Source organism: Gastrolobium bilobum, unplaced genomic scaffold (genome assembly GCF_033153095.1).
Source record: "Gastrolobium bilobum isolate Gb01-03AN ecotype WA unplaced genomic scaffold, APGP_CSIRO_Gbil_v1 utg9213, whole genome shotgun sequence".
In the NCBI taxonomy this organism is placed as follows: domain Eukaryota; kingdom Viridiplantae; phylum Streptophyta; class Magnoliopsida; order Fabales; family Fabaceae; genus Gastrolobium; species Gastrolobium bilobum.
In genome coordinates, this window is record NW_026898495.1 from 335,744 (window position 1) to 356,609 (window position 20,866).

General features: G+C 32.2%; 2 protein-coding genes across 2 annotated transcripts; one reads left to right on the forward strand and one right to left on the reverse strand.

Annotated features, from left to right (window-relative positions):
• Positions 1–6,730: 6,730 nt before the first annotated feature.
• Positions 6,731–12,435, forward strand: LOC133316855 (calcineurin B-like protein 10). Its single transcript, XM_061518645.1, has 9 exons — positions 6,731–6,786; positions 6,875–7,046; positions 7,193–7,275; positions 7,746–7,805; positions 7,943–8,051; positions 9,473–9,525; positions 9,833–9,913; positions 10,005–10,117; positions 11,881–12,435. The coding sequence occupies exons 1-9, from the start codon at positions 6,757–6,759 to the stop codon at positions 11,966–11,968; spliced, it is 789 nt and encodes a 262-aa protein (XP_061374629.1). The 5' UTR covers positions 6,731–6,756; the 3' UTR covers positions 11,969–12,435.
• A 1,502-nt stretch (positions 12,436–13,937) lies between these two features.
• On the reverse strand, positions 13,938–18,911 carry LOC133316854 (3-epi-6-deoxocathasterone 23-monooxygenase CYP90D1). The gene is made up of 8 exons (XM_061518643.1): positions 18,536–18,911; positions 17,882–18,206; positions 17,188–17,337; positions 16,859–17,104; positions 16,137–16,226; positions 15,865–16,050; positions 15,662–15,783; positions 13,938–14,326 (listed from the first exon to the last, which is right to left on the reverse strand). The coding sequence occupies exons 1-8, from the start codon at positions 18,748–18,750 to the stop codon at positions 14,242–14,244; spliced, it is 1,419 nt and encodes a 472-aa protein (XP_061374627.1). The 5' UTR covers positions 18,751–18,911; the 3' UTR covers positions 13,938–14,241.
• Between the last annotated feature and the right edge of the window lie 1,955 nt (positions 18,912–20,866).

Here is a 20,866-nt window from a genome sequence, read left to right on the forward strand (position 1 = left end):
GAATTTATTTTTATAAGAACTAAAACTATTTAGATTTTTAAAAAATATTTGAGTTTTAAAAATATTTGGCTTTTGTTTTTTGTTTTTTGTTTTTTTAGAAGCTAAATTTTTTAGTTTTTAATAAAAATAAATTTTTGGTTTTCTTTGTAACTTTTTTTTTTTTTAAATCAGACATCCAAACGAACTTTTAGTGGAATTTGAATATGAAATTATGTAATCCTACAAACTTGATTGCACTTAAATTAAGACTCTTAAGTTATTATTTATTTCTTTACTAAAGGTTTAAAAAATAAGATAATATCTTACTATGTAATTTTTACAATAGTCTAATCATACATATATATTTTTTAACATAAAGTTAAGTTTTATTATTTTATGATAAAAGCTGGTTTTTCCTATTCTACATTGTTGTTGATTATTTTAAAAGAAAGGTAAGTAATTAAATTATGTACCATTTAGGGGGTAATTATTTCATTGCTAGTTAGTGAACCCACAAGACAACAGTCAAATTCGGTAGGAATTGAATTTATTTAAAAACAAATAAATATCATAAGGTGTAAATGACATGAATTTATTAGGTGTGTCCTAATCCTCTAGAAATAATAAATTAATTTTTATATAAAATTTTGTCTAATGTAATCTTGACCTTTAGGAATAATATATTAATTTTATAAATTTTGATTGACCTAATCCAAATCTTTAGGTAATAATAAATTACTTTAAAGAAACTTGTTATGATCCTGATTTATAGGGAGTAATAAATTAGTTTTATTAATTTTAGTACATGTAATCATAGTCCCTAAAAGCCTTAGGTTAATTTTATATGAATTTTGATAATGTAATTAATCCTATATATCATAGGGTTGTCTTATGTGAAATGTATTATATGTAATCCCAATTCTAGGAGATAATTTGATAGGGTGATTCTGATATTTAGGGAGTAATACATATATGGGTTCGCTTTTTCTGCAGCTACCGCAGATAAGTTATCTGCATTAAGCTCAATACGACGTCGTTTTGGTGCGGAAATCATGATATTTTTGTAAATTTAATTTATTTCAGGGTTATAATAGTCTTTATATTTATAATTTTTTAAGATTTCAATATCAAAACGACGTTGTTTTGGAAAGAATGCAGATAACTTATCTGCAGTAACCTATGTAGAACTGATACCGACACGGGACACGTGACACGACATGACACGACACTCCGACACGTTAGTTCTAAAAAATGTTAGATTTCGACACGTTAGGACACATTTTGATTTTAAATAATATTTTTAATTTATGTAGTGTATATTATATTTAATATTCAATAATTTAATAAAAAAATAAAACTAAACTTATAATATTCATCAATTTTGCAAAGAAACATAAGATATCCCAAATATTTATATTAAACTCAATAAAATGATAATCATAATCCAACGAATCTAATAGTTGGAACTAAAAACTCAACGCATCGCAACTTTTCAAACTTTTTTTGAATTTCTATAACGCGTGTTGGAGTGTCGGGGAGTGTCGAAGTGTCGGAGAGTGTCGGGAAGTGTCGAACACGACACGTTAGAATTTTCGAAGTGTCGGTGCTTCATAGGCAGTAACTGCAGAAACATTTTTTCTTACATATATATATATGTGTGTGTGTGTGTGTGAAAATAAGTAATCCTAATCCCTAGAGATAGGTTAATTATATGAAAATTATTGGATTAAATTTTTAGGTTAATTATACTGTTGGAAACTTTATTGGGTTCTAAATCCTAGAAAATAATGGGATTAATTATATAATATTTTTGGGAAATAATTCAAATTTTCAAAAATTAATATTATAGTATCTTTTGAAAAATTAATTATGTGCCATATATGCGTGATATGGATCCTATTGAATAATTGCGGAAATTATGATTTTGATACCTTGGAAAATTAAGATAATTGATATGATGAGTAGATTTGGGTTTTCTGTGATAGATGTTGGATATTTGAGTTATGATATTCTTGAATAAATTGGAAAAACTATGATGAAAGATAATTGATATGATAGATGTTGGAAAATTATAATGATGGATAATTGATATGATTTGGGCCTTAATTTTGATAGATGTTGGAAAATTATGTATAATTGAACAATTACGATGCCCTTGAGCAACTGATATAGAAAATATAATACTCAAAGAAGAAATTTTCCAAATATGGTCATTGTGACAAGATTGAATTTTTCTAATTGTGTGTGTTTGAAATAAACTAATGGTGGGAAGATAGCTTTTGGGATGGTACTTCCTGAAAGTGATGAACACAACATTTGAGCTTTATTTCTTTGATATTTATTTGATATGTGACAATGTTGTTATCCGTTCTTCCTAAAATGGTATCTGAAAACAAGATTTTCTGGGGTATTAGTAGCAACTTTGGGAAGAGGTGTGCACACTAGTATTTGATATTTTGATGAAGACCAATTTTGATTATACGTTGCTGGCAACAGGGTTTCCCGGGTCACGAGGTAGACTGACAATAGGATTTTCTAGGTCTATCATGGTTCTCTTCCCACTAAATACACTAAATGAACTTTAACACGATTTGATACTTGATTTGATTATAATGAATATTTGAGTTGTGATTATTATCATCTATGTAATAATGTGATTACCTGAATATGTTAGTTGATGATTATCCTTATTAAAATATCATTGAGTTGATTATGCTGGTTTATTGAGATATAATTATTCTAAAAAAATTGCCTTGATTGATGTTTGGGTTGATTATAATTATTGATTAACTTATGACTATCCTCATTGTGTTATGTATTAGGAATATTAGCTTTTGCTGATTGTTTGTATTTGTGTTTGTGTGTTGTAATTAGGGCGAAAGTGGGATAGGCTGGGCCAAGCTTTGCCCTGAAAAGCTCAAGCTTTTGTCAAAAAATCTCAATTTGGCCTGCCCCAAGCCTCTAATACGAGTCTAACTGTTAGCCTGACTTGACCCCTTTATAAAAAAACAACTGGCCTGCCCTAGCCCATTAGCCTGTTAATTTTTAACTTTCAAGCAGAATCATGAATTAACTTTATAAAATACTCAAATTTTGTTGCTAAACCAAAAATCACAATTTCAACGTCCAAACAGAATCATGAATCATAACAAAACTCATTCAATTTGTATTTAAGTCATTTTCAAAAGCAAAATGCTCAAACTAAATAACATATATTTCATTAGATCCAACAAACAAATTCATACTATGTAAATTAAAATAACTATATGAATCCAACAAACACATCATGATGTTTGTAGTAAGTATAACATCTTCCAAAAACCTTTTAATATATTCATATGCACAATCTAACATGCTGAAATGTTGGTTCCTCCTATATAAGAAATAAAGTCAGATTTCTATTAAAGTATAATCGGATATAATTAAGTTATAAATAATCGCAATTGATTAAATTTATATCTTTTTTTTTTCAAGGCATACTTATTATATTTTATTTTATTTAAAATAAACAGTACAATATAGGCCGGCCTGTAGGCTTATAGGTCAGGCCTTGTAAAAGTGGGCATACGACCTTTTTATTAAACAAATTTTTTCAAGGCCCAAGCCGAGCCTATTTTACGAATGTACTAGGTCAGGTTTGGCCTGACGTAGGCTGAGCCGTAGGCCCCTGTAGGCCGGCCCGGCCTAGTTTCATCCCTAGCTGTAATGATCCTTCGGGGGAGTAAATTTTCAGTGAAACAAGTTGTAAAGCATGGGACTAGTAGTGAGCAGTAAGACCAATGACTCAGATATTTCTAGCTAGTCTTAAATTTTATGTATAAGACATAGTTTTTGGTTTTATTTTAATATTTATGAATGTAATAAAGCTAGTCTTGCACTTGTTCCTGTACAGGTGCGGCAATAACATTTCTCCAAATTAGTTTAGATTAGCTTTCACAATATTTATAAGATCCTAAAAAAATAATTTATTGTGAATTTTGGCAATTTCTATATTATAAGAATATTTTAAAAATTATTAGAAATTTAAGGGGTGTTACACAGACACATAAGTGAGAAATGTCTGCATATTCTCACCAAGAAGGAACTGCTGTCGAACTTGAAAGGTAAACTCCTAGAGATATGTACACATTGTTTAGCCAGCAAGCAATATTGAGTTTCTTTTAGGAGACTAGACTAGCCTAGAAGAATAAGGTATGTTCTTGATCTTGTCCATATCGACGTGTGTTATATGTCAAAAAAACATCCAGGTAGTGCGCATTACTTCGTTACATTCAGCGATGATAACACAAGAAGAGTGAGTGTCCTTGCTAAATATGAAAGACCGAGTACTTCAAGCATTTAAGGAGTTCCATACAAAGGTTGAAAAGGAGATTAGCAGGAAGCTGAAGGTCATCTGAGCTAACAACGACGAAGAATATCTAGGTCCATTTGAGATGTACTGCAGGTATAAAGCTGGAGAAGACACTTCCAAAGACGCATCAACTGAATGGTGTAACCGAAAAGATGAACGGACCATGGAAGAGCGAGTCTCAAGTATGTTGTTACATGCCAAACTCCTTAAGACTGTAATCGATCTAATAAATCTATCACCCTCAAGTCCTTTAGAAGGAGAGATCCTAAAAGAAGTCTAAATGGATAGAAAGACAAAATATGAACATACGATGGTATTCAAAAATCGATCCTTTATACATATTTCCAAAGATGAACGAGTAAAGCTGGATACCAAGACCAAGAAATGTTCTTTTTATTAATTAGGAATATTGTTTCGTATTATATATTTGCCTCTTCGCACAAGCTACTCGGATGCACATTATTATTGTTGTTGTTGTCTGCACTAATAATTTTATGACGTTGGCGCATCAATTTATTGTGGCTACCTTTGTTATTTGAGGCATGCGATTGTTTACTCTTAGAGGGAGCTTGGACGGTTGATTCTCTGGTGCAACAATCACACAATAGAAAATGAAAAAAAATTAAAATTAAAATTTGATTTATTCAAAGTAATTTAATCTTTTCATTTATTTTCTCTTAAAAAATGAACATGCCATTCTTAATTTTTTTTTTTACAATTTTTAAATTAGTTATTTATACTTTTTACAATATTAAATATTTTCTATAATTTTTATATTTCATCTAGATTAGTTATGCATATTTTTTTTATAACTTTAAATATTTTTTAAATTTTACTTGAGTTTGAAGTTAAGTAATGCACAAATGATCATTAATTTTTATTTTTATTTTAAAAGTCACCACGGCCCACTCGTTGATAGAGTCATAGAGATGTCAATTAAGCAACACATTATTTATTTAATGGCTAATAATTGGTCAAAAACTTATTAATTAATCTCGTACCCAATACTGATCCAGAACCTATTAATTAATCTCGTACCTAATTAGGGTCTGAGGTTGTTCTTGTTCCTTTCTAGTCCAGCTTCGTTATTTGCTCCCACACGCTAAAACAAATTGTAAAGAAACAATTTTTTTTAAAAAACGTGTTCGTTAACATAATTTTGAATACAGTCAAATGCAGCAACCGAATAACGTACTCATCTTTAACGTATTCATTAGACAAGTCTCACACGACAATACCAATTAGAAAATGTAGATCAACTATTATTTCAGCTTAATCAAATCTCGAGTTGCTGAGAAGGCAATTGTATTAAAATTTAATAAAAAAAATTTGCGGCATATATCATTCTATCTAATTAGAATTGGACCAGTCAAATAAAGGATGAAACCGTAAATAATAACTCAGTTAATAACAATAGAACTAAGTAACTGAAAAGAAAAATGTCTCAATTTGATTCACATATATCACTTTTGGTGAGATTTAAGCTAAGTCTCTATTAATAGTTGAAGTTTTGGGCTCAGATAGGAGTTTCGTACAATTATTTTCTTATTCTTCGTTAATGTATTTGACTCAGATATTGGCTTCATATACTATATTCTTTTTAGGAAAAAAAGTTTCTGATGTTACTTTAGAAAATTTTATCTAATGTTTATCGAAACGACGTCGTTTGAAAAATTAAAAAATTAAAGTGATAAAGACTATTATAACCCTGAAATAAATTAAAATTATAAAAATACCATGATTTCCGTCTCAAAACAACGTCGTTTTGATGAACATTAGATAAAGTTATCTAAAATAACATCAGAAAAAACAAACCGTTCTTTTGATTCTTAATTTTTTATGGCTCAAAATATTGCTAACTCATTACTGACTCAGTACTGACTTGTCATATCTAATCAAATTACTAATCAAACATTATCAATCAAACATTAATGCATAAATGATCAATCAATTAATAATTCAATAAACACACACATTATTATTATTACTACTAATTTTTAATTTATTATTATTATTAATTTATTGTACTATAAATTATTATTATTTTTCTGAGATATTATATTATACTCTCTTTAAAAGAAGTTTCGTCCTCGAAACTTAAAATGATTTGGGTCTAGCCGAATTAGTGCCTAGCCAACTCAAAGAGTCAAAACTTGTAATGATATCGAGAGAGTGAACCAACTCGTCCAAAAAGATAATTAAGGTTAAGTTAATTTAAAAAAAAGAAAACCATAAATAATATAAAAAAAAAAAAACTATCAATACCAATTTGACGTCATCGATTCAATCAAAGGAAAACGAGATCCGCGTGGAGAATAACTAGCCGCTAATTTGTTGTTACCTTTGTTCTCTTATATTAGAGAGCTTAGTGGTATAAATAAAAATTTGGGAAAATTTAGGGTCTGCATTGGAAAGTTTTCAATGACATGGACTTCCCAGATAACTCTCTGTCTCTGGTAAGGGAATTTTCTTACTTGCGATTTCTATTTCTGTTTGGTTACCGAGAAAACCAATTCTAATTATTATTATTATTTTGATTCTCAGAGATCGAGCTTGACGTTTGGAGAGACGCTGTGTGCGGTTTTCATACCATTGATTGCAATAGCTGAAGCCTTGTTTTTCAGTTTATCTGGTTGCTTCGATTTCTATCGTCCTAAAAAGAAGATCTATTCTTCTACATTTGATGATATTATCAACCTCGCTAAGGATTCTCCATGTTCGTCTCCTCTCTTTGTTTAATTTTTCGTTTTCAATGTTTTGATTCATTGCCTTGAGTTTGTGTTGTTTTGGAAATGCCAATTTTATTTTTTTGTTTTTTTAATTTTTTTTGAAAAACTGATTTCTGGCAATGTGGTGACGCAGTTACTGTTAATGAAATTGAGGCATTGCGTGAGATGTTCAAGAAGTTGAGTAGTTCAATCATTGATGATGGCCTCATACACAAGGTAACTACTGCTGCAATTTCTGCTTCTTTGCCTCTGATTCTCAAATTGTCTTTTCGTACTAGAAAAGTTGACATTTTTATCCATTTTTAACTATGTGGTAGTTGTAGTGTGCATTTTGTTTTTAAAATCATAGAGTACACTAACAAAAAGAGTACGGTTTCTACTTTCCTCTTTTACAAAAAAAAAAAAAAAATTAACTTTTGGTCCCTTTACAATCCCAATTCTTTAAAAATGTGATCCCTCGTAAATTCAATTAAGACCCAATTTAGTCCATAAAAAATGACTAATATAGGTTTTTTTTTTTTGTAAGGGACGAAAGTGGTAACAATATTTTTTGTTAGGGATCCAAAAAGGTTTTATTCTAAATTCTATGTTGGCTGTTTACTCTGTTAGGTTTATAATTACCAGCACTAATGTTGAATTTATGGTCAGATTGCATCCTTTAACTCTTTTTTGTTGCTGGTATGAAGGAAGAGCTCAAATTGGCACTATTGAATACCACAGCTGGCGAGAATCTTTTCCTTGATAGGGTATAAGAATTTACACAATTTATCTGTTTTGGTTACACAAAGATACACTTGCTTTGCAGAAAGATCTGCTGTTTACTGCTTTTCTTCCTTTTTGACTTGTATAATTGAGTCCATTTATTGTTTGCAAACTTTTCTAGGTGTTTGATCTCTTCGATGAAAAAAGAAATGGCGTTATAGAATTTGAGGAGTTTGTGCATGCGCTCTGTATCTTTCATCCTTATACTCCTATGGAAAAGAAAATTGATTGTAAGACTTCAGCAAGCGTTTTGCAGTTGTATTTTTATATGTTAGAATATATAAAATGTCCTTGTATTTTAAAATAGTTTAAGAGTACCTTTGATGATTTCTTAAGATAAGTTTCCATATTTTTCTTATATTTCATGATTTTTTTCTTATTTAATTAGGATTTGGAGTCTAATTAATATAAATATGAATTAGTGTTTTGTAGTTTGAATCACATCATAATACATTCTTCATATTAAATGAATATCAATTTCAGATTTTCAATCTATATTGTATTTTTTCTTCCTTCAAATTAGTTGTCCCTCTTTCTGTATTTTCCTTCCAGCACCCTCTCTTTATCTTTCCACTCCACTGCTGTTAGTGTTGTTTCTGTCTTAGTCAGTGGGCTTTTCTTACTGCCACCATATACTCCGAAATCATTTATCACTTCATCCCACTGCCGTGTTGTCTTTTTGGCAGCCCCCTCTCCATCATCTCTCGCCTCTGACGGTTTTTCAGCCAACAACCACACTATCAGACTATTTTCCTTCATATCAGCCCATTCGCTGTGGTTTCAACCTGAACCGACCTCACCTCATCGTTCGACGACTTTTCCAATGACATCTTTCTTACTAATAAGTCATTTTGTAATGAATTAATATTGAATTGTCTGTGATTCATACCAGCCTTCCATTGTGAATCATATTGATGTTGATTTTTTCTATTTCACTAATGAGTCATGCCAGCATTGAATCCCTAATGGTTGTGATACACACTAGCCTCAGTTTCAATTTCAGTTTTTTTGGTTCTCCTGAGCTTTCTGCCACTTGAAGTTTCCAAATGTTGTTCTTGACAAACTTGGAGAAGTTCAAATTCTTGTTGTGTACAGTTGAGATTCTGATCTAGTTTCCACGGATGATTCCAACCAAGTCTCTTTTTCTTTGGTCATGCAACATTCTGACCATCTATTCAGGTTAACGATCATTTCAACCATCTTGTTGTGTTGTCTTTCCAGCAATACTCATCTCTTTGACATCTCAACCAGCACCTTTCCAACTATGTTTTGTGGAGCCTAGATTATAATGCTAGTTTATTATTTATTTATTTTTAAAAATTCACTTGTAACAAACTTAAAGCTTAATAAGTTTTAGTTTACTGGGGAGGGTTGGCATGTATAAAAAGTATCTCATAAATCGTAATATTTTGATTGCATCTTAGAACAGTCTACAATATCTTGGATGATCTCTTAGGGTTAGTGATGTGTAGTTTGTATCACATCATAATAAATCCTTCTAATCAAATCAATATCAATTTCAGATTATTAAGTCTTTACTCTCTCTTTTCTTCCTTCATTACCTAAATCTCTATATTTTCAACAATATAATCCATTTTAATGCTATTAGTATTAATAAAATATCAATTTCCTTTTATTGGTTTGCTTGCAGTTGCATTTAGATTGTATGACTTGAGACAGACTGGATATATTGAGCGAGAAGAAGTGAGTATCTTGGCATGTCCAGGTTATGTATATGTTTTTGGCTTAAATATATTCTTGTTATCATTGAATAATATTGCATTAGAGTTCTCTTAGTTCAATATCAATTTGATTTGGCAAGTTTAATAAAGAAAAGTGGTGGAGGTGGTTTCTGCTTGTCCAAATGTATGACAATCTTATTATGTCCATTGAATAATATATTAAACTCAATAACCATGAGAACGCCTGCTATTTGTATAACTTGTTTGGCCCTGCACTTTCCTGTTTACCGATGTTTGGAACTGTTTTGTTAACCTGCAACTTTTTCCAGGTTAAGCAAATGGTGGTTGCTATTATGTCAGAATGTAGGATGGATCTGGAAAATGAAGTCCTCGAAGCCATTATTGATAAGGTAGTTGTTTGCAGAAACGTTTTCCCTCTTTGTTGATGGAATTTTGGATCGTTCAAGTAACCCTTTTGAAATAAAAATAAAAATTTATCAGACATTTCAAGATGCTGATGCTGACAAGGATGGTAGGATAAGCAAAGAAGAGTGGAGAGCATTTGTTGTTCAGCACCCAACACTATTGAAGCCGCTGACTCTTCCTTATCTGAAGTAATTTACTCCTATGCCTTACCTCTTTCACTAATATCTTTTTCCATCATAATTGATTTTCCGTCGTGTCACTATTGTCTATCAATCAGCAAATAGTATATTGAGAATTAGACATAATGTTTTCACCTTTGCAAATTCTTAAAAATAGAAAACAAAGTGAAAACAAGTAGCTTCTTGGGATATGTTATTCTACCTACTTTTTTTTTGCCACCTTTGCTTACTACTCTCCAATACCATTAAATCAGAATCTTAATAGAAGAGAGAAATAATAAAGGTAGTTGAGATTCTGATCTAATTATATTGGAAAGTAGTAGGTAAAGGTAAGTAGAATAACATATCTCTTTTTATAATTATTAGTGAAAATATATTAAAAAAAACAAAAATAAAAAATCAGACCAAACCATCCGAAAATTTTGAGAAATTGGTACTTGCTAAGACTAATGTTTAATGCTTACTCCTATTGCACATTAATAGAGAAAAATACATGATAGACCTGTAGGAGGCAGGGGACAAAAAAAGAATGGAAAACTAGCAGTCTCAATCATAACATTTGAATTAATCAGTTTAATCACCTTGATAACTTACCTTATACCTTCTCTAAACAATGTTAAGTTTTTTATTGCGATTGCAATTTTCCAGATAGGTATATAGGAGGGGAAGAAAAGTTAACTTCCTGCCCACAAACTGACTTGGGTCATTATAATAGGAATCACTCTTATTTCAATTTCCTATATATTTCTTTATGTAGGAGTGGCAAAAGTGTCATGAACCATGAGACACGTCAAAATGCAGTTGTGTCAACCCATGGCATAAAATGGACTTGTGTGGATTTGGGTAAATGGCACAAATTAGTGTCATGGGTTGACCCACGTGACCATTGTGTCAATCCGTCAATTTTTTTTTTATCATACAAAATGATTTTATTTTTTTTGAAATTTTGATGAATTTTGACATATCTCATTGCAGATTATAAGTCAATCACATATTTTATTCAAATTTTTATTTTTATTTTTAATTTTTTTAGTAAAAGAATTAAATTTTGCAATCAATTCGTGTGACCTTTCAATTTTTGACCCACAAACAAAAATATATAATGTTCGGTTTTAACAATTTGACCTTTGAGTCGAAGTTAACGTTACATGAACTCGATCTGCGGATACCCCTACAGTCTTTTGTTTGGAACCACTTTTTATAATGTCAATAATTAAATGAAATTATTTTTCTTAATTGCTTTATCTCCATTAACTTGTCGGGCATGAAATTTCTCCTAAAGTTTCAATGATCAACTTTGACTACACAAGCATTATAAACTATATAAAACTATAGGAGAAAAAAGAAAATAAGAGATGTGAGAAAGAATATAGTAAAAAAAAAAAAAGATAGACTAAAGAGTTTGGTGATGGCCTGGAGATAAAACTTTTACGTCGTGACTGGGATCGAAAAGACATTACCATTTTGTAATAATCCCAGTAAAACATAATATTTATTTTTTTATTTTAAGGTCTTTCTCTTTTAATTTGTCCTCATTTGACTCCTCTTCTTCTTCTTCTTCTGCTCATCTATCATCTTCTTCTTCTTTTGAGCTCATGTGATTAGAGTTAATCGTTGAATTTCTTACGACATGAGTTGAGTGAACGAAAGTGATTTAGTCGAAAACAACTCTCTACAACATTACCAAACTTTGGATTATATTTTAATTTGGTATGCATTGCATTTACTGGAACTTAATTGAAGTTTTCCCTTTTTGTTTGGTCACTGAGCAGGGACATCACCACAGTATATACCAGTTTCATTTTCAACACCGAAGTTGAGGATTCCCACTGGCAATACAATGTCAATCATAAATGTTAAGGAGTGGAAGCCTGTTCTGTTGCATCAGCGGTTACTGTTCTGAGAAGTTGATTGTGCGGTTCCACTCTCCCAGTGTTCATTCCGACCAGAGAAAAATTATGGAAAGTGGACCAAACCACCACCCCTCAAGTGGTGTTGTTCATAAATCTGATCCAAACCGAGTAAGCCGACTAAATTGGATCAAATTACGGATTGGTTTGGTTTGGTATGTTTCCTGTACATCTCGGTTTGGTGCGGGGTACCAAATTTATTTGTGCAGTTCAGGAAACCATTTTTGAAACATTGAAAATATATTTATTATCATGATTAAAATGTTAATAGATAACACAACTCGGTCCAATTTGACTGACCAAAGTTGATTTGCAATGGGTTTGGCAGTGGGCTAGTCCATAAATCTAAAAAAAATATATATCTTAATTAATTATTGTAATTGTTAATTTTTTATTTTTTAAGATTACGTAAATAAAAATGGCAAAGAAGGTAGTCTAATCCTTATATCTTTGCGAGCTTATTTTTTTGCCTGGAGTCCAGTGATCTTTCGAGTTCATCCTCGTAGTGGAAAATATCTTCAGAATTACAAGAATACTAAAGACTCGATGCATCTTTTACTAAATATAGAAAAAAGTAATATGTTTGATTTTCTTATTTTATCCATTTTTGTATAGTTATTTTTTCATCCCCATATTTTTCTATTTTTAATAAAAGAGTATTTATTCCTGTAGTACCAAAGATATGCTCCTCTTAGCGTACCTAAATTTTATTTTTAAATAAATGTTTATTTATTTTGAACAAAAATGAATTTTGATTTTTTAATATAAAATAGTTTAAAGGCTCATTTGATGGACTCGATAAGAATGATATGTTACGATAACTTATCATATCTTAGGGGATGGCAAAATGTGTCATGATCCGTGGGTTGACTCATGACACGACACGTCAAAATACGAGTTGTGTCAACCCATGAGATAAAAAGGGTCATGTGCAGGTTTGGGTAAATAACACGAATTAGTGTATTTGTGTCAAGAGTTGACCTGCATGTCAACTTGCAAAAAAAATTTGTCAAACAAAAAAAATGAAAATATTTTTGTGACAACTTATAATAAAATACAGTCTTGGATTCAATTCAATTTTGGTCTTTTGTTGATAAGTTGTTTATAAGTTCTATTATATGCTTTTGTTAAAGCTTTGGATATATCCAAACTATAGAATGAAAATTCTCTCCTCCTTAACTTTTTTATTTTATTTTTTTAAAACAAAAAAGAGGAAAAGGACTATATATTTATCAGTCATAGCAGCCAAGATGAACCTAAATTACTAACCCCATATATTAGATTATGTCTGAATTATTCCATCCAACATAAGTGGTATACTGCCGATTACATTATTCAAAACTAAAGATAAGAGCATTCATAACGAAATCCATATTACTTAACATCAACTGATAAAGTGAACTAATAAATTCATTTAGGTAATGCAGTTTTCTATTTAATCTATGAACTATTTCTTTTTTATCTTAACAAGATAAGAACTAAAAAAGAAAGAAGGGTTGGGTTTAAAGTACACTTTGTCAAGAACGAATTGGAGTTCATGGAGGATCAAGAATCTTAAACCCATAATTGATTTTAGTGCCTTTTCTGGCGTAGCTGCTTCACTTCATTCATCAAACTGAAAGGCGGTGGACCTCGTATATACTACTCACTTTTCTTTCCCTCTTCAATTATTCCAATCTAAAGTACGAATAAATGTATATTTAAAATGAACTTTCAGCAAAGTTGCCCTGTGAATATCATTAATTTATGGGACCCTTAAACTCAAACAATTATTGTCCACGTTCACTTATTCATCCTATTCAATCATCCCTCCCTCCTCTTCTAAAGAAAGGAGAAAGAGGAAAAGGAAAAAGAACAAAAAAGTGGGGAAGAAAAAAAAAACTCTGATTCAAAAACAAGATGTAAGTGTGCCCTCCCTTACAATCAACCTTTTTTCCCCTTACATAGCAGGTAAAATGGGAAAAGAAGAATAGGTGAAAAGTAAATGCCTAATTCAAGGGTCCCTCAAAAGTCGAAACTTTGTATTGTTTTTATGTGTAGAGACTAAAGCAAGGGGACAGAAAAGCTTATGAAGCCCTCCACACGTGTGTCCACATTAGCCAATCTTTCTGGGGTCCCCCCCCCCATTTGTCCTCTTTGGCATTTTGTATTTTTCATATAATGGTTGTCCTGTACCAATATGTAGAAGTGGCTTCATACTTTTTAGGCCAAGGCAGCTCAAGGTTACACCCTCCTTACTAATATAGGCATCCTCCTTTTCATTCTTACAGTGGGGAAGTTCACTATAGTATCTCCTTCAGCATACCATCTGCATTTGAAACATTAAATTTTAGTATGTGAAGTTGTCATTGCATGGCATTACTTAGCAATATTTTTTCTTCAATGAATTAGAAGTTTGAAACATGCTAACAGTCAGAAAAGCATAAAAATGCATTATAGAATTGTATATTATGCAGACCTAGCAAACCTCAATTTTTAGGGTGTTTGACTGACTGATATCATCAAAAGCTTTGTAGACCTAATCTGATTTTACCAGCACCGCTCCTTATGATAGCATCTTTTTTTTTTTAGGCTATATCTTCATAGAAGCATGTGCCAATAAGAGTTCAAAACCTTTAGTCCTAAGGAACAATATAACAATAAGGGGAAGGTTATATTTATAAACTTTTTATTTACAAACTTTTACAAACTACACTAAGTATGATCGGTTATACTTCAATCAAGAGTGTATGACCGGTCATACTTATTGTAATTTGTAAAAAAAAATTGTAAACGAATCATTTCCCTAATAATAATGCTATGAAAATTTGGTTCTCAACAACAGGTAATTTTGCTTCAAGCTGGAAAATAAATAATTAAATGAATAAACAGTGCCAAGAGACAGTAGTGGAATGTACTTCTTTAATGAAATAACATTCTTTGTGTCTATGTTGGTCCAGTCTTGTATATCTTCCCTTTTATTAATGGATTCTTGGAGATTGTGAGCCCTTGTCATCATTAACTAGAAGACAAACACTTGGATTGCGGGCACTTCACCAGTCAATTAGTTGTATTGTGTATGCCATTAAAGTAAGTGTCAAATTGCAAAATTATTATTATAAAAATCCTCTAGCTTAGCAAGTCATGACTCATGTTACGTGTTCTAGCAGTTCATGACATTCAAGAAGCATCATAGCTTTCCTCACAATTAGGATTGTTATGAGAAGTCTGTTGACAGTAACACATTATTATTATACACCAAAGATTAGGATCAAATGGCTTTTCGGAATTTTGATGTAGCATGTTAAGGCCTTTTGGCCCCATAAACTTTACAACTTGGATTCCTCATTTTGTCCATATGCTAGAAAGAGACATTTCTGCCATTGACCCCACCCAGACATATATGTGGAATCTATGATTTTCTGCTATCAAATTTTGTTTGAAAAGAGAAAAGCATGAGTGGAAATCTAAAAGAAAAGAAAAGCTCAAGTAAACGCCACTTGGTATTTAGAATGGCAGAAATTTTCATGTCTGTTATGATTTTGCCTTGGTTCCAATGTCATAAGGAGATATTAATGAAGGGAAGGTGGTCCTAAATTTGGGCATGATAACATTTAATAATGACTCAGTGTTCACTTATTAGAACTAAATGAAGAATGATTACCTGAATTGAGTAACTAAGTGGTGTAGGAAGATGGAAGCTTCAAGCCTAGCCAAGTCAAGGCCAGGGCACAGCCTTTGTCCCCCTCCAAAAGGAGTGAAATTGCAATTGCTCATGTCTTTGTCCTGAAGTCCTCAATCCATAACTTAAGCTAAACAAATAACATAAAAATGAAATAAAACTAAAGAGTAGAGAATTTCTCTTACTTGCCACCTCCATGGATTGAATTGATATGGACTCTCATAGTTTTTGTCATCTAGATGAACTGATCTAAAATTTACAAATACACACCACCCTTGTGGTATTAAATACCCTTTTATTTCAACATCTTTTATGGCCTTTCTCATAACGCCAATTATAATATTTCCCATTCTCAAAGTTTCTGTGATAACCTGTATAAGTAGAACATAAAATAAGTAAGTTTAAGATTATGAATTTATATTTGTTTGTCTTTGATGAGGAGCCATGTTTTCCTTACTGTTTGAGTAAATGGCAATGATAAGTAATCGCTCCAACACAAGGGCTCCCCAAGCTGATTTTTGAGTTTGGCAAGCTTCATATTTTCCTCCTGAGAGTAATCAAAAGTCGTTTGCAAAAGCTAATCAGGAAATTACTTCGAAGACTTTCTTAAGGCCACATGTTGCAATCTTATATGATATACCACAACCACTGAGATTATTCAAAAGCTTAGGTAAATGGGAGGACAAAATCCATACGTATCTACCACTAAAATGTTCGATTGTTTACCATACGTTTCCACTAGTGTGATGTTAGTCTCTCTTTTGAGGACTCATAGTCAAATAGCTAGTATAGAAAGGACATAACCCTATCACTACTAGCCAATTGTGTCCAAGTAAAATTCAAAATCTTTGATAACATAGAGGAAAAGAAGCATAATGGTCATTCACAACATATGATTTTTATATAATAAAACACTCTCCGTTAAATCCGATTAGCGAGTGTGGAGTGCAGGTAATCATTGTACGCAGCTTTAGCCTTGCATAATTGCAAATAGGCTGTTTCCTGAATTCGAACCCATGATTTTTATATAATAAAATAACTAAATGTTATTCTACTTCTAGACCATTAGCAGTCCTGTGCATAACTATTAAATAAACAAAACAAAATGAGACCACTTTGAATTGAGCAATTTGTGGTAAAGTGAATTTCATTATAGTAGTTTGAGAAGATATTGCATACTGTTAATTGTTGCAAAGCAGCAGGACATTCTGATAGGTACTTTGTAGCTAGAGTCATAAGAACGGGCACTGAGTCCTCCCCTGGAATCATCATATCAATAATATTATCTGCTATTAAATCATTAGTCAATTTCTCACTTGCATCATTAAGAAGCACATCCACTACATCTTTTGGAACTTTGGAGTTGTCACTATTTCTTCTATCTTGGATAATTCTCCGAACTATTTTCACCATTTTCTTTTTTGCCTGAAACCAAATGTGAAGTCATTACTGCCAGGCCAAGCATAGTATGTACAGTAAAAAAAGCAATCTCTAATTAATTGACTTACCTGTAAAGATTGATAAAGTTTAGTTCCTGGTAGGTTTATGGGTAAAGACATTAGGCCAGAGATAAATTCCTGAAAATGTTTCTTTAGAAGTTCCATTTCTTCACCTGGTTCCAAACTAATCAATGCCTTGACTAGTACATGAAAGGCAATCTGGGAACAAAAAAGAAGCAATTGTTGGTATCTTGGAAAAGAGTAAATTATAATTGCAAATCTTATTTTCAATGCAGCATAATTCCTGCAAAATGATTATGAACCCCATAAAGATGACTAGGATTTTTACTTTATAGTTATATATATCATCTTGAAACATAAGTAGGAGCCAGACTGTCAAAGAGATAACTCTATCACCAAGTATTACTTTCACAGCTCATACAAAAACATAAGGTGAAAGTGAGGGTCACTTTGTCATACAACCATTGAGTAGGTTCTTTCATATAAACAACTTGAACGTAGAACAAGATGTCAAATATAGATTTAAGAGAAGGGGCATCTTTTGTTGTATCTTGTGTCTGTTGCATGGAACTCTTCTCAAGAAGTCACGGTGAGATTGCAGGTAAAGATAAGAGTTCAGACTTTGGAGATAGATTCTGACCCCTACCCCACGTGGGAGAGAGAGGCAAACACAAAGATAGGCACAAACACACACTCAAACACCACTGCAGAAATAGAAAGAAGAGAAGGAAACAGAGCTAACCCTTTTTGTTTCATCTTGTATGTATATAGGGTTGTCCTCCCTCCAATTTGCCATTGATTCTTGAACATTCTTCTGCATATCTCTGGTGATCTGAGCCTTTAGCTGTTGAGACTTGAAGAAAGCTCCAATGAGTCCATGTATTCTCTTCTGTAAGCTTCCATTGATGAGCAAAATAGAAGACTCCCCCATCAACTCCGTGAGAGACTTGGGATAAGAAGGAACGAAAACCTTTGCATCACTTTGCAGTATAAATTTATTCACATCTGCATCAGTTGAAACAATTGTGGGGCTTCCAAATATGTGTGACTTAAACACCATGCCATACCTGCAAGTTGCAACACACCCAAATCCTTGTAAAAAACGACATAACTAGATAGATTCAACCCTGTCCACAAAACCAAGAGATGATGAAGCTTTTAACAACCCAAAAAGCTTTACTTAGTTACACACACACACACACACACACAGAGTCACAGCATCACACTTTTAAGTTGGCATGGCAGAACCTCAAGCAAACTTGTTGAGTGGAATTGTTAATAGTTAATACAGAAAAAAGTTTCATAAAAAGTTAGCATTGAATTAACCTGAATTCAAGTAAAATGAACTGCATGCTTAAATCAGTGGTGCATGAAAAATCATTAGAGATGAACTTACAAGCTGCGTCGTTTGTCCATGAAAGTCTCAGGGCGATCAGAGTAAGCACAAGAAACAAACTCAATGGTTTCACCAATAAAAGGCCATCCAAGAGTGCCTAATGGAAGCTGATTTCTATGTTTTGACTTGAGCATAAGTCTAGGCCTGTTCTTGCAAAGGATCATAGTACACAAGAGAAATAATGCTGTCACAAACACAATCCAAATACTATCCATTATTTTCCCGCACACGCAGACACTCTATAATACTACTACAAGCTTTGGCTTAAATATGCGTAGTTATATATATGGTGGCCATAGCCATAACCACGTTTTTCTTTATGAAAGAGTTCAATGTGCATGTGTGTGTACGCGTGCAAGAGGGAGAAGGAGAGAGGTTTTGTGAAATCTGAGCTAACTTTTTTGCCTTAGGGAGAATAATTATATATGCATCGAGAAAAGCATAGTATTCAATTATTTAATTTTCAAGCCATAGAGAATTTTAGTGCTACCGTCAACATTTTCCTTATGGAGCTCTGACATCGGGTTTGGAATGTCGGCCTTAGATCAGTAGGTTATGTAGACTATCACTGATAATATATTAGAATTGTAACAAGCGTGTCCGACCTCATATCTCAATCTAAAACTTTATGGTATTAGATTCATGAATCATCTCATTTATATAGTCTTCAGTTAGTCTGTTATCAACCAATGTGAAACTTCATCACACTTGAATGTATGAAAAAAAATAAAATTATCAAAGGTAGTAAAGTAAGAAAAATAAGCTTTTGATATCATGAGATCATGAAATATTAACCGTTAATGCAGGTCTTGTATTGCTTAGTTTATGGTTTTGTTTCAAATTATATAGTGAAAAGAATATATAAGGAGAAGTACCCCACAAAAGGGCATGATTGTTGTTGAAGCAGCACATTGGATTATGGCGTCCCCCCCCCCCCCCCCCTTCCTTTTCTTTTGGCTGTAGCAGTTGGGTGACCTCGTGCCTTCATGTGAAACTCCATTAGTCCAACCACATTCATCCACCATCATTATTATTATCATCATCAACATCATCATCCCCCGCCTCATAACTCCTGTATTTTTCTCTATCTTTCTCTCTTTAAAATTCATCAATCCCAATCTTCTCCAACCTCTCACGTTATCATCATTTCCATCCTTTCTCATAATATATATACTAACTAGAGACCACATCTACCTTTACTTCTCTTATACTGTATAAAATTACTTATATTATTTTGTTATTTGAATCACTCAAAAATTTATTGGGACAGTGGGAGTATATTCTTTCAATTGAACCAAGAAAAAATAAGTGTGCCAATTTTGTAGTAGAGCTAGTATCACCACCAAGCACGTGGATCAACTAGCGCAAGATTATTTCAGCTTAATTAGTAGTTTTGAATTTGAATTATCGAACAAACCCTAAAAAAAACATGAATTAGAGCCAAATAATTGTCATGTTGCTCGACTCAAGATTAATATCGTGTTACTATGTAGGCCCTTTCTCTAGGATATCCAAAGGATCTAACATGTCCCATAAAGATAATTAGTTTCATCAAATAAAAAATAATAATGAAGCATGTGTCCTCCGAGTTGAAGATTTCATGTGCCTACACAATTTTGATTAAGCTTTTATAAACCTCTCTTTGACCGTAGTCAAACAATTCTTACTTTTATTTTTTATTTTAATATTACTCCCACGGTGGCTGATTTCTAGATTATGCAGTTTTTGAAATGCTAAAACTCAACTCATCAGCTCAGCTTTTATGTCTTAGTTTAAAGTTAAACTACCTAACATGGATTTAGGCATCTAATTCAACATTCATACTTTTAATATCATTATATCAACATCCATTATTCGGCGCTGTTCTTCTCTTTCTCTATTTGTATATTCTCTTGGAGTTTGTGGAAGTTGGACCATCAACTACAAAGAAATCCACATATCTAATAGTTGATAAAAATAACATATAGTTTTCAGTGGGTGGCTTCCTGATGGAGGCTTGCTTGCATGCATGTTGTGGGAACCCTGCCAGTCTGCACAGAGCTATGTCCACATCCTTTTTGGGAATTGTGCATGCTTCCATTAAGCCCATGTGAATCTCTCTCTCTACTCACAGCTCTCAAGCCTCAACATGGTGAATATCATGCCACTTCAAAAAATGGAGAATATGCTTGGCTTGGAAATTGGAAATAAACAATGACTTTGAAGGAAGACAAATTGATGATATAAAAAGCTCCAATGTATTATTATCCATGAAATGATAGACTAGCTCAACCATAAGAATATTATTTAGAAAATTGATCCTCCTACCAAAGCTGCTGGAATATATAAAAA

Excerpts from the sequence above, each read along its gene's own strand:
- LOC133316854 (XM_061518643.1), bottom strand. The coding sequence starts at position 18,750 with ATGGATAGTATTTGGATTGTGTTTGTGACAGCATTATTTCTCTTGTGT. Across the intron at positions 15,784-15,864 it reads TCAATCCATGGAGGTGGCAA|GACAAAGACATGAGCAATTG; the intron begins GTAAGAGAAATT and ends TGAGGACTTCAG. Across the intron at positions 14,327-15,661 it reads CACTTAGTTACTCAATTCAG|ATGGTATGCTGAAGGAGATA; the intron begins GTAATCATTCTT and ends TTTCAAATGCAG.
- LOC133316855 (XM_061518645.1), top strand. The coding sequence starts at position 6,757 with ATGGACTTCCCAGATAACTCTCTGTCTCTG. Across the intron at positions 6,787-6,874 it reads CAGATAACTCTCTGTCTCTG|AGATCGAGCTTGACGTTTGG; the intron begins GTAAGGGAATTT and ends TTTGATTCTCAG. Across the intron at positions 9,526-9,832 it reads GATATATTGAGCGAGAAGAA|GTTAAGCAAATGGTGGTTGC; the intron begins GTGAGTATCTTG and ends AACTTTTTCCAG.